At 36.0% G+C, this 14,065-nt stretch overlaps 1 protein-coding gene across 1 annotated transcript in view; it reads right to left on the bottom strand.

Moving 5' to 3' along the window:
* The window catches only part of LOC143248666 (C-Maf-inducing protein-like), a 67,401-nt gene extending 54,267 nt beyond the window's left edge, over nucleotides 1-13,134 (bottom strand). The window contains exon 1 of the mRNA XM_076497232.1: nucleotides 11,902-13,134. Within this exon, the coding sequence (XP_076353347.1) occupies nucleotides 11,902-12,465 (564 nt within the window). The 5' untranslated portion in view covers nucleotides 12,466-13,134. The remainder of the gene's footprint in view (nucleotides 1-11,901) is intronic.
* Nucleotides 13,135-14,065: the final 931 nt, after the last annotated feature.

The following is a 14,065-nucleotide window of genomic DNA, read 5'->3' as shown; positions in this document are numbered from 1 at the left end:
TAATAACAAGTAATTAAATGGCAGTTGAACTAATTAAATTAAATGACCAAATATGTAATACCCTTCTTCGGTGAAGTGTGTGGGATAAATCCTAAAGCCAAAATATACCCGTGGGAATAATGCTTTGGAAAATTGTCAAGAACCTGCCGTGAACTTATATATTTTGGTGCTAAACCAGTGTCTGAGGCGCCACAATTCATTTTAGCAAATTTTTATAATAAATTGTAATCAACCTTCTACCATCAGAGCTAAAAAGTGGCATAAAGTGAAAGTATGTTATTATTGCTCGATTGCAATCGTTTCCAATAGTGTCACTACCTGCACGGGAATAAAAAAGGCAAATTAAAATTATACTTCTCCGCCTTAATTTGACATTTCTTAATATATTACTGCAAAACTTAAGAATCAAAATATGCTAAAAATGTACCATCATACCAGTACTCAGCTTTTGATTTGGAGAAAGCCTTTATAACTTAAGATCTTTGCTAATAAAGAGAAATTGTTCTAATAAGTATTATTTACCATCTCCGCCTTAATTTGACATTTCTTAATATATTACTGCAAAACTTAAGAATCAAAATATGCTAAAAATGTACCATCATACCAGTACTCAGCTTTTGACTTGGAGAAAGCCTTTATAACTTAAGATCTTTGCTAATAAAGAGAAATTGTTCTAATAAGTATTATTTACCATTAGGTTTCAGTATAGTTAGGCCATTAGGCTTAAAACGAAGTTTGAAGGTTTTCATGTTATGACTGATAAACGTTAAGTAGCTGATGTAACTACTATGTAAATAGGGCAGTTAAATTTAGCCAATCAAATCGTAAGACCCTTCCTCTTATAATGCACATAAATTTTTGTTGGGTTTTTTAGAGCAAAGGAATGTATGCTTTGTCCATCGCGGGTTATCGGACTCAGGATTTTAGTGTTGTAATTTCATAAAGGTACCGTTGTCCCACGGAAGACTGCGCTTAAATTTTACGTTTTGTTCGATCGCCAAAATAAAACACCTGTTATAAACTTATCTTTGATTATGCAGTGATTTTATCGTCGATTTAAAGTTTGTATGTTTATTCCAGAATTTCACATCAAGTGACCTGTCCATAGCAGTTCCTGATTTGTAATTAATATCTAGGAGAAAGGCAGTTAATGATCAGCACCCGTTGTCTACTCTCTGGATATTCTTGTTTGACAGAAGAGTGAGATTAAGCTACCACTCTTATAGCCTCTGGAGGTGAGGAGCCATGAATCCTCGGTTTCACACTCAGAAAGCGTTACTTATGTGGCTATGCCCGGCCCTTTCTTGGGTAAAAATATGAGATGAACAATTTTTTTTTACACATCTTTTACGCATCCATGAACATCATATAAAATTGAAACTGAGAAACCATTTATTCATTTAAACCCGAACCCATTCAGAACTTTGATGCTGATAGATTGCATGACTAAATATCGCTGCCTGGAATTAGACATATAAAACTTAAAATCAGAGTTTCAGTCATTCAGGATTTCCTTATTGCGAAACGACATAGCTTACATCTTTTTTACTTTTCCGATTGGCAGATCCTTACGTAGTAAATTCTATGTAATTACGCGGAAATTTGCAAACCGAATTAAAAAAACACATTGGTTAGAAACCGTGAAAAATATTGCGAGATGATGACGACAGCCAGTGGGGAAAGAGGGACTATACACCTAACAAGAAGTACCTTACCTTCAGATATACTTTCGGATGTTTGCTGGTGACTCAGCAGTAAATATAAGGGCTTATAAATCTAAAAATCTCTACCATTCAACTAATTTTTTTCGTCAGGTTTGAAACTCTTTAATCCTTATTTATGTGCTGTTCATGAAGATTGTTGATATATATTTAACACCTTGAATGTATGTTGTATCCTGACCAGCCTGATGAGCTATTCTATTGGGTGGAAGTTCTCGTCGGCACTGGATACAGTGTATATAGTGTGGTTAACATATAACGTATTCTCCTTTGCTTTCACTTGTACTTAGAATTAATAAATAACACCTTTTCACCACTTCAAGTCAATGCTTCTAGTCGGACAGCCTTATGAATCGGATCAGGAATAAGGTTGGCTAAAGATAGTCTTGATGTGACATCACCCTTGAACATTTTCGATATAATCATCAATAGTTTGTGATCAAAAGTACGTAACGTAACTCTAAAGATGGAAACTGAAAAACAACTTATTAAGTAATAAACCAAAGTATATGTAACAACCGATTAAATATATACACTGTTATAAATCATTATATAATAAAACTAAAATCTATAAAAAGTAAAATGCACTAATTTACCAACCGGAGTTTCTCGCTATTAAATGTATCAGAATTCCTTGAGAAATGTTTAAGCAAACTTGTTGACATCGTTTGTAACAGGGTTGGGTGCAGCATAATGAATGACTATGTTGCTGAATTGCAGATTCAAGCAAGGTTCAAGCCTCGCTCTGCTCTACCAGTGAACATGATTTGCACTTTCAACTATAAGAGTCAATCTTGTTATTCGGTTGAGAGTAGCCGCATAATAAACAGCACGTGCTACTGACCGATTGATTTCTTCTTATCAATTCCAAATAAAGGATAGCTAAGCCTACTCCTTAGGGGTTTCTTAACTGTCACACAAACCAAAGTGACACATGAGATGTTGCTTAGGTTGTAAAAATACCAATACCTTACGTTGTCTCCCACTATTTGCATACTCTTAATAACACATAAGTCTTCTTCTTAGGAGTTTCTGACCTGGCAGTTTAACTCATGTGCCACATAAAATGCTGTTAAGGTTGAAACAATATTAATTAACACTTAATGTGGTCTTTCACACGGTTCATAATCCTCATGCTTCTGAGGACAGCTTGAATAGCTCCATTCCATATATATATAGTAGTGGTTATATATTTGAAGTAACTCTAGAACCAGGTAAGCTATTATTGGTATATTAGGATAAGGCTTCTTTAATTTCAAATCAGCCAATCTATTTGTGTAAGTTATTAGACTTCTGTGCCACCTTGAACCAGACAACCTGATATTCTTGGTATACTATGAAAACAATATTTTATTTGTTTTCCACAAAGCAGAATTTATATGCTAAAATTCACTTTGGAAATAAAAAAAAAAGACTGGCTTCTACCAGAATCGAGGCTAATTGCTTAATTAAGCCAACTGGCAGGTCGATCAAAATTGAAATATTAAATTATTGGCCGAGGTGATTGAAAGAACAACAGTTCATACAGCTCATGCTGAATAACCATAGGCCTATCATGAATCCAAATTATGTCATCATTATGGCGTAATTAGAATGTTAGGAAGCAGCTGATTACTACAAACTATTGTTTTTTAAGTATCTTTAAGAATGTTCTCAAGAAAACGTTTGATAGAATTTACAGAAAACAATGACAAAATGTGCATTTGACATACAATTTTCAACACATAAAAGTTTTAACAAGAGTTTAGATAAAAACAGACAAATTTTATAACAGCTTCCCCTGAACGATATACTATATAGCCTCTCCGTTACACACATCACACAACTCTTATTTAAGGCCACCATATAGTTCCTCCAACTGAAACGAACAGTGTTTGCCTTGACTTATTGCCTTAGACTACGTATAGTAGAGATCGGTACTTTTAAATTAGGCTAAACTGTGGAGGTCTAACTGTTTAGCGTGATTGCTAAGATAAACTTTGTTACAAAACCTTTTATTATGAAATAAATTTGAAGACTGGTTTATAAAATGCAAAATGCAAGTGAATTTCAGTATTAATGAACTAACTGACCACAAGGCTTGAGACAAACAAGTGTTATATTACATGATAGCAGCTTTTGGTCTTGCAGATTGATTATATATATATAAATGTATATAGCGTCTGACACTACTACTATGTCTGTCGTTTTCTAGCACTTCAATAAGCAAGAGACCTCGTCGGTATTGCATATGGCAGACGTAATGTCGTTGACATATTATTATATATTCTTTTTTATTTTCACTCACAAGTTCTTAGAATTTACGTAGGTTGAGAACTGCGTAAGTGGGCACACATACAGTAGTCTTTAAGAAGAGAACCAGCTGTGATAGCTTGTTGGTTGCAGGGCCTACACATTTTGGGATAACTTCAGCCTCAGGAAGTGCCCCACTATTATCGTCTCCGACGTTGAACAAGGATACAGAGTTTATTAATGTTCACACATAAGAGTTAGTTTCCTCGAAATTAACATTCAATGGGGAATAAGCACACGAAATATTTGTCATGCAAGTTTATGGATTTGAAAAAAAATATGGGTTCCGTGGTGGACAGAGGGAAAAAAACCTATTGTATAAGTGCGCACTAAAACTAACAACAAAACACACACAAATTGAACCTTTTGACGTTCTACTTTAATTACAATATTATGTATATATATGAAGCACTTATCAATTTTTAATTTGCTATATTTGATTGTGAATTGTAAGAATCACTTTTTCTTGTTTTATCTTTTTTTTTTCTAGTTAGGAACGTCAATAATCTATGTGCAAACTACCAAAGTGTCTTATTATTATACTTTTTTTCTCAGTTTTTAGCATTAACATAATTCACTGATAGCTAAAAATTACCCACACTCTCTTTATACATGGAAGGTAACTCGAAAACGGCAAACCTTTTATTTTAACAATAAGATGCAGAGATTGTGTTCATACAATGAAAAAAACAAAGCATTTAAACTACATCTCGAAGTTCCACATTATTTTTATGTTATATATAAAGAGCACCATTTTATCGATTATGTCATTCTTAAATTACTACCTGGGTACCCATTCAATGCATTAGGAAGATTTTGAGGCTCAGAGGGATAAGATCCAAACGCCAACCTCCTATGTCACTTCTTAAGGGGCCTTAAAGTTACATAGCAGGTTTGGTAGCAATCGGTTCAGTGATTTACCAGTTATAAACGGAAATAAACACATACACCCACATACTTGTATTTTTTTGTCAGGCAATGATTCAGATAAGTTCGATAGGCCAGCTTAATTGCGTTCAACTGGTTGGTTGTTGTGGATTTTAAAGCAGAAAGTACCAGGACTATCTGTACCATGTGCTTCAATCTATTCACTGTAACTCTTTGTTCATACCACAGCATTCTAGATTCGCTTGCTATTTTTGTTTTCGTTTTAATAAGTTGTCCTTGTATTGAAACACACAGACTTAAACTGGGGAATGTAAAAGTAATGTATCAGCGTTTTAGTATTGTAAACATGAACGGAAAACAAAAATTGCCAGTGAAGTAGAATCATAGCAACAAAAACGTAAGACATCGAAGGAGGAAACGAAACATTAAGAGAAAAACGCTCAATACGAAGATTTCTAGCGGTCTCCTTCAATAATACGACTGTTTATCTATCTAACATTTCTTTCGCACAGAAGTAATTGATTACTACAAATCTACCTGGCCCTTATGCTACGTTAGCAGCCGGTGTAAGAGACCTAAATAGTCTACAATAATTTTATTTCAGGACTAGCATCATCTCTCTTGCTTTGAGATTACACATGCCCACTGATGTCAGTGCAGATGTCAAAATCGTTAGTATACGATGTATTTTCGGTTAATTCAACTGAACACAATTAAACGTTAATGTTCACATGGAATTACAAGCAAAACGTTATCTTGTAACAATTAGTCGAGGGGTACTAATAAATAATAATGAAAAAAATGCTAATTATGAGATCTCCAGTTACCGAAACTAAATTTTCTCATGAGAAGAAGTCATTACGTTAATAGCAGAGGTACAGTTAATTGAACACTTGTTTGTTTGTTTTGGAATTTCGCACAAAGCTACTCGAGGGCTATCTGTGCTAGCCGTCCCTAATTTAGCAGTGTAAGACTAGAGGGAAGGCAGCTAGTCATCACCACCCACCGCCGACTCTTGGGCTACACTTTTACCAACGAATAGTGGGAATGACCTTCACTTATAACGCCCCCATGGCTGGGAGGGCGAGCATGTTTGGCGCGACGCGGATGCGAACCCGCGACCCTCAGATTACGAGTCGGACGCCTTAACGCGCTTGACCATGCCGGGCCACTAATTGAACACAGCTACTAAATGCTGAAAAACTACCCTTCACAAAATAACCTGTGAAAAATACATTAAAAAGTCACACGAAGTGTCACATAAATAAGAATAGATGAAACACGTATCATGATCCCCAGAAGTAGACAATGTAATTTGTTAGATGCAAAAAAGGATGTGATCTATTTCATTACTATTTATTACTCATTGTATCAATCCTACGCCAGTTTCGGCGTAATATACGTAGGACTAGCTTTAAAGGATCTAGAATTGTTGCTGGTATTGACAAATGATAGAATACACCACGTTAGCTATGACCACATTCTAAATACTTTACAGTGCAAGGTGAAACACTTCATTCCGAAGCATAATTTGCATCGTTCGTTTTTGAAATCAGGAATAGATGTTAAGTTATAAAACTTGAAATAAATAACCGCGGAATTTAACCCAAAGTCTCTTTTGGATAGTTATATTATTATTTCAAACTTTAGAGCATTTTATATCTTTATAGTCTTTCTGTGACTTAGTGATAATTTGGAGTTAAATCTTGCGTTGGGCATGGTTTGGATAGCTCATTGTGCAGCATTGCGCTTAAAAACAAAATACCTCTAATAATAATAATAATAAAACATGTTAATGACAGTTTGGAGTGAAAGGACAAGGATTTATAACTTCTCATAATTATGAACTATTGGTTATATGAAACTGTATTTTAGGAAATAACAATGATAACATCTTTTATGTCGTCTTTTTTTAAACTATGGTACTTTAAAAGAAAATTAACACTAAACTGAGAAACAGGAAAACACTTTTTCCTATACTCTAGCTTACGTTGCCTAAATATAACGAAGTATTCATGCCATTTGATTCTCAATCTCAATAAGTGTAGACGAAGCTACGTGGCCCGGCATGGCCAAGCGTGTCAAGGCGCGCGACTCGTAATCTGAGGGTCGCGGGTTCGCATCCCCGTCGCGCCAAACATGCTCGCTCTTTCAGCCGTGGGGGCGTTATAATGTTACATTCAATCCACCTATTCGTTGGTAAAAGAGTAGCCCAAGAGGTGGCGGTGGGTGGTGATGACTAGCTGCCTTTCCTCTAGTCTTACACTGCTAAATTAGGGACGGCTAGCACAGATAGCCCTCGAGTAGCTTTGTGCGAAATTCAAAAACAAACAAACTAAGCTTCGTTTTGTTATAGTTTCTATGTATAACCTACTGTTCCGGATCTTTATGACAGAATACAAGCACACTGGTTACATTACACAGTCATTACCCTTAGGATGGCTGAAGGTATTGCATGGGTCCGTATGGATGTACGTATGTTCGCACGTATATCTCGAAAAAATAATAAAAAGATTTACTTGAAAATTTAACAGCATACGGGGAGTCCTTATAGAACGATCCTCTTGAAACCTGAACCAGATTCTGAATCACCTTGAAACACCTTTATAATGAAGATATGAAGCATTTTCTCAGTCTGTTTATAACATCTTTTTAAAAAGTGATCGGGTTAGAACCGACTTTCAGGCGCAGACTTAAACCAAAAATCATAAAATGTGTGACGGGGCGAAGACACCCAATCTCGCTGATTGCTCTTGTTACGAATGTAAAACTAACCCACAACTTTAACATGAAAATCCTTGCACACTATCCATAGCGAATTATTTCGACCTAAAGAACTTCATTGTCTGTCAATAAAAAGGATAACCAGATAATGTTTTTATCAATAATGTAAATATTCTCACCATTTTATTAACAGCTACATTGTTTGTTTGTTTTACATTCTGTAAGATGTGTAACAAACTGCACTGAGTCTATATCCTGCTTATGATACAGTTTTCTATGTTTTAGGGACTTATGGCACGGAATTGGCTAATGGGAGTGAGCTCCAGAACTGGTTTGAATAAATTACACCCTCTCTTTCGTTTTCTTTTCTATATTATTTCCCATATACACTTAAGATCTGTAATACACGTTCTGGCCATCATAAACTAGTGTAAACTAGTCTAGGCTATAGCCATTTATGAACCGAGTTTATAGTGGCGAGGTCTGGCCTAGTTTTGTGTCGTATTTTCGCCTTAATCTCATCATTTACCTTGTTTTCACACACAAAGTTAAAATGTATGACACACTGTTGTGGGACTGATGTAACTGTGTTTGTATTGTGGCACAGAACTAGCTACCGGATGTAAGTTCCCACCTGGTGTTAATAAGTTACGTGAGCTAATGATTGTTATTTCACACTTTGAATGTACATGTATATCCTGCAACACAGTTCTTACAACCCAAACCGGAAGGGATTACTAAAATAACAGTATGTTCTACACAGTTCGTTATGGTAAATATCATAATCTTATGGCCCGGCATGGCCAGGTGGGTTGAGGCGTTCGACTCGTAATCTGAGAGTCGCACCAAACATGCTCGCCCTTTCAGCCGTAGGAGCGTTATAACGTTACGGCTGATCCCACTATTTGTTGGTAAAAGAGTAGCCCAAGAGTTGACGGTGGGTGGTGATGACTAGCTGCTCTCCCTCCAATCTTACGCTGCTAAATTAGGGACGGATAGCGCACATAACAGTCGAAATTAAAAAAAACAAACAACTCTCTGTCTGTAAGTCTGTTTCTTATGCATGGCTTGGGGTTCAGATACAGTTTTGTATGAGAAGTAACATGGGCTATGTGAACACGGTCTCAGAAGCCGTTTTGACGACAAATTGGTCTCAAAGTGAAAAGAGATTTATTATTTACGTTACGATATTTGATCATCTCATTCACAAACAATAATATGTTAAAATGATTTTAAAATTTCATGGAAACATCTCTATTCGTAACTTCTTTGCTTCTGGCAGCAAAACAAAAATATTGTGTACAAATAATTTTTGTGGTAAATCAATTAATTAACACGTAAATAAAGAAGTAAATTAATTAAAACCATTTTCATCAGGGTCACGCGCCGAGTACTGTGCTAGTAACTGAATAAAACGTTTGCAGCAACAAGTATAAGATGGCAGTTTTAAAATTTTACAAAATATTTTTACCGGTAAAATACAATAGATTTCTTAGAATTTGAAGTCCTGGAAATGATATACTTAAACAGAGATACAATATCGATTTAGTAATAACTCTAGTGGTCGAGGTATGATTGCTTTAAAATAAAATACTGTTTAAATTAAACAAACAGATGCTCGAATAATAAAATTCAATTTCTGTGTAAATTTATTATGAAAAGGCACAAACTGCGCTTATGCTTAAATTATGTCATTATATTTCGTATACGTGTTTTAGTCTTATCTTCATAGGATAAACTTTCTGAATATGTTTTGGAATACCATTATATTCCTTTAGAGTAATCTCTTGATGTGATGTTTTTTGTTTTTTTTTCACGTGTTTGGTGCAACTCTAATATTTTGCCCCCACCTTGGAACGTTGAGATTAAGAGAAACAATTTCAAATATAGCGCTTTTTTCTTAATATATTATGTTTAAACACGAAACGTTGATGTAAATCGTGTTACAGAAGCTCTAGTAAAGGTTTTCATAACCTTTGTGTATATTGGTTGACATTTTCTCTCTCATTTGCATTGCTTCTTTCAATTATGAGGGTACAGCGTATTTCAGAGGCAGTTTCAAGCCCTTACAGTCTCTCTTTGAACATAAGAGTCCGGCCTTTACGATTCTGAGAATGTTTTCCACTTTGTATATTAATAATGGTTTGAGTTGAATACGACTGCTAGTTATTTAGTTAATATGCGCTGTACAAGCTACCAAGCTCTTGATACTTGGTTTAGCAGTTATTAGAATGCCTGAAAGGGGTCCTCATTTATCCAATGCAGGACGTAAAAGTTGTCAGCAGGGCGTATGTAAGATACAGAACTTCAGGAAACAATTGGTGTATCTAATGTTTTGAAGAGACAGATGGAGTAGATAATTAACTCTGTATAATATTATGTTTGTTTTTTTTAATTTTGCGCAAAACTACTCGGGGGCTATCTGCGCTAGCCGTCCCTAATTTAGCAGTATAAGACTAGAGGGAAGGCAGCTAGTCATCACCACCCACGGCCAACTCGCGACTTTCGGATTGCTAGTCGAACGCCTTAACCAACTGGCCATGTTGGTACCCAGAGAGAGAGAGAGAGACATTTGCGCATCTGTATATAAGTACACATTAAAAATTTAATAGGTTTTTTTTTTGAGTAATAGATTTAGAAAATAACGACTTTTACTTTTGAGATAATAATTACAAAGAACCTTTCATTTCAACAAACGTCTCGCTATTGCGGCTTCATCAAGGCCAGTAGTAATATAATAATTTTTTTCCCCTAGCCTAAATTACTTCAGTATGCACTACAAATTCTGAAAACGACAATTGAAATACTTGTTTTCTATCAAGTGGACATTCTTCGTAATTGTTGTGGAGGTGGGTTGTATCCATACACTGCAATCTCGAAAAGACATAAAATACGTCTGTAGCTGTATAACATATGATTTATGATAAAAATACTATGGACTAAAAGAAGTCGTGGAACTCTGAAAGTCATTTAAATCACAGCCTTTTGTTCATTCCATTTAATATTTTGTGTTTTACGCCAGTTGGTTCCTGGTTAAGCCAACAGTTTTAAAGTTTTTACTGTTCACTTGTCGAACTTTTGTTGGTTACATTGAAGATTTAAAGTTTATACACCAGTTGAAAGTTTTCATTAACTCTGTTTTGAGATTTATGCATTCACATTATTTTTCATGAAACTTTTAATAGTTTTAATTATTAAGGTTTTACTTGTTTGTTTAAGCATAAAACTTCACCATGAATTATCTGAATTTTAGTATTATAAGTTCCGTAAGCTTGTCTGGTGGCAATGTTCATTTGTATATATAGTTATAGTTATATAAAAATTTGAATTTTATTTCTATCATCAATCGTCTGTGCACCTGAGTTGAACGTTTTCCTAAATGATTGAGATATATATAAGTGTAACAGATAGGCTAGACACGCACGTGCGCAAAAAAGTTATGAAGATAGCAAAGCTGAACAAGAAAGACAAAGTTGGTGGAGTGGGCAAGAATTTTGCGTCTTTCCATATTTAAATGTGGAATATTATTTACAATTTCAGAGTCGAAACGAAGTACACTGGATCCAAATTTATTTTTGGATCATCTGAATCGGCAACGTGGTCGCCAAAATGTAGGGCCAAATGTGGGCCAGTTGTTAGCGTACCAAACTGTGAATCTACGGCCCTAGTTAATGCTCTGTCACCAATAATAATAATAACATCGCAATCCGTATTTTGAGGCTGTGGACGCATTGTAAGGGTGACAGTCAAATTCCACTGCTTAGGGCAAGCTAATAAAAACCAATGAGAAAATTTACGTATGTATGAAAAAATAAACAATTCAGTCGAACACTTATTAGTAGCGTTTTATAAGGCACCAGTTTCTTAATGTTTCCAATCTAACCATATACAGTTATTGTCGTTTTCATTCAGATCAACCTTCCATGACATACATTCCTATACAAAAAACAACATGATTTAGGAGCAATCTAAACCTTTTGCTTCGAATAGCTTATTCAGTATTCTCTTATTATAGAAGCTTGTATGCATTCGCAGAGCCTCTTGTGTTTTACTGTATATATATATACGTGTGTGTACATTTACTTTCTTTTTCTTAATATCCCATATTTCACTTTAATTTTACATACATCAACTCACGTGTCAGAAGTGTTTGTATTTCATATACAGTATGTAACGCTATGATGTTTCTATATTGATTACATTTCTATAAAGAGATTTGTATTATCTACTTATGAAGCACACACACACACACACATTAGTTTAGTTTTATACTCACAGTTCTTGAAATGATTTCAGAGTCAGTGAAGAAAAGATGGTGATTTTCCCATTTGCGCAGAAATTTCGAACCAAGGAACTTGTGAACCACATTTCTAGAGTGAAACACTTTACACAGGAATACGTCAGTTTCATGTAAGAGTTTTAATTTCGTCCCTGCATATGAGTGAAGAGGGGAATCACATGTGGGACTACAACCCGTGCTTGAACCGGAGAGGCACATTCTTCCGCTACATGATGGGTGTTCACATGTGGGACTACAACCCATGCTTGAACTGGAGAGGCACATTCTTCCACTACAAGATGGGTGTTCGGTATGAGTGTCCGGTAATTTATTGTGGCGGCATCTCTTGCAGTGAAGCGTATTTTTCACAGCAGTACATTTGTTTGGTGTTGGATATGAATTAGAATAAGATAGGACAGGTAATGTTGAAGAACCTTCAGAAATGAGTCCACTGAACTCGCTAGTCGGTCGTGATGTTTCTACGGTACATCTGGAACTGTTGAACTGCATGGAAAACAAAGAGCACGGTATACTGTTTGTACAAATACACTTGAAGTTCATGATGACGCTTTTCGTGTTTCCTGTGTTTTTGTAGGAACTGATGATTCAGTATTAGTTGCTGTAACGTTCGTTTCTATACGAAATGACTATTCGTCAGAAGATAACTGATGATCGTTTTCATTATTTATTATGACGTCACTTCAAGATAATCACGTATATTCACGATAAGCGAGTAACTAACAGACTCGTTTAACACGCCCTGAAGCGTGACGAACGTTTTAGTTTTCAACCTAAGATACGAGAAAGGTTGTAAAATAGGTTATGGTCATAAGATAAAGCGTTTGTTATCTCTTTGAGTGAGCGCTTCTTCATAAAAACGTCGTTCGAAAAATAATTTATAGCACCTAAACACTTCGGTTAAACGTTATCCAACACATTTTTCTCCAGTGTTTTTATTACCAATGAAATATCTTTATATAAATGCTCTAATCACTGATAACAGTAAAATTTCAAATAAGCCGTTTGTATACGGATGGTATAAGAAATGTCAAAAACGTAGCCTAGTACTGAGAAAAATATTAAAAATTAATATCCTGATAGCTTAAGCACAAAATGGACATTTTTCAGCGCTATCTTGAAAGAATATCAAACATACTAATTTCGTGCGTTGACACAAAATCAGAGAGCACTGCGTTAAATCTCTCACCACACACACGGTACACCCCAGACAAATATAACTAACTAGCGTTGCTGCGTGCTGTTGGAAGCCTTTTATCGGATAATTTTGTCGTTAGATGGCGATACTTACAAATTTTCTTTTGTATCTTTGCGCTTAATAATATCTTTACTTATACAAATAGGCCTGGCATGGCCTAGCGCGTTAAGGCGTGCGCTTCGTAATCTGAGGGTCGCGGGTTCGCGCCCGACTCGCGCCAAACATGCTCGCCCTCCCAGCCGTGAGGGCGTTATAATTGTACGGTCGGTCAATCCCACTTTTCGTTGGTAAAAGAGTAGCCCAAGAGTTGGCGGTGGGTGGTGATGACTAGCTGCCTTCCCTCTAATCTTACACTGCTAAATTAGGGACGGCTAGCGCAGATAGCCCTCGAGTAGCTTTGTGCGAAATTCCAAAACAAACTTATACAAATGCCAGTTGTTGTTGTTTTTTTTAAATTAGATATTATTTGTAATCTATAAAACATTCACTTAGTATGCGTATAAATAATTTTAGGAATTTGTTTCTGATGAAACCTATAGCCTGTTGATCTGTTGGTAAAGAGTTTTGTAAATCAAAATAGTGGTCTGTTAACCCTTTTTTCATTACCCTGGAATGTGTGTGTGTTTTTCTTATAGCAAAGTAGGCCTGGCATGGCCGAACGCGTAAGGCGTGCGACTCGTAATTCGCGGGTTCGCGCCCGCGTCGCGCTAAACATGCTCGCCCTCCCAGCCGTGGGGGTGTATAATGTGACGGTCAATCCCACTATTCGTTGGTAAAAGAGTAGCCCAAGAGTTGGCGGTGGGTGGTGATGACTAGCTGCCTTCCCTCTAATCTTACACTGCTAAATTAGGGACGGCTAGCACAGACAGCCCTCGAGTAGCATTGTGCGAAATTCCAAAACAAAAACTTACAGCAAAGCCACATCTGGCTATCTGCTGAGCCCAC

The sequence above is a fragment of the Tachypleus tridentatus genome, chromosome 1 (assembly GCF_004210375.1).
Source record: "Tachypleus tridentatus isolate NWPU-2018 chromosome 1, ASM421037v1, whole genome shotgun sequence".
NCBI lineage: Eukaryota > Metazoa > Arthropoda > Merostomata > Xiphosura > Limulidae > Tachypleus > Tachypleus tridentatus.
This window is presented reverse-complemented; position numbering and strand designations above follow the sequence as displayed.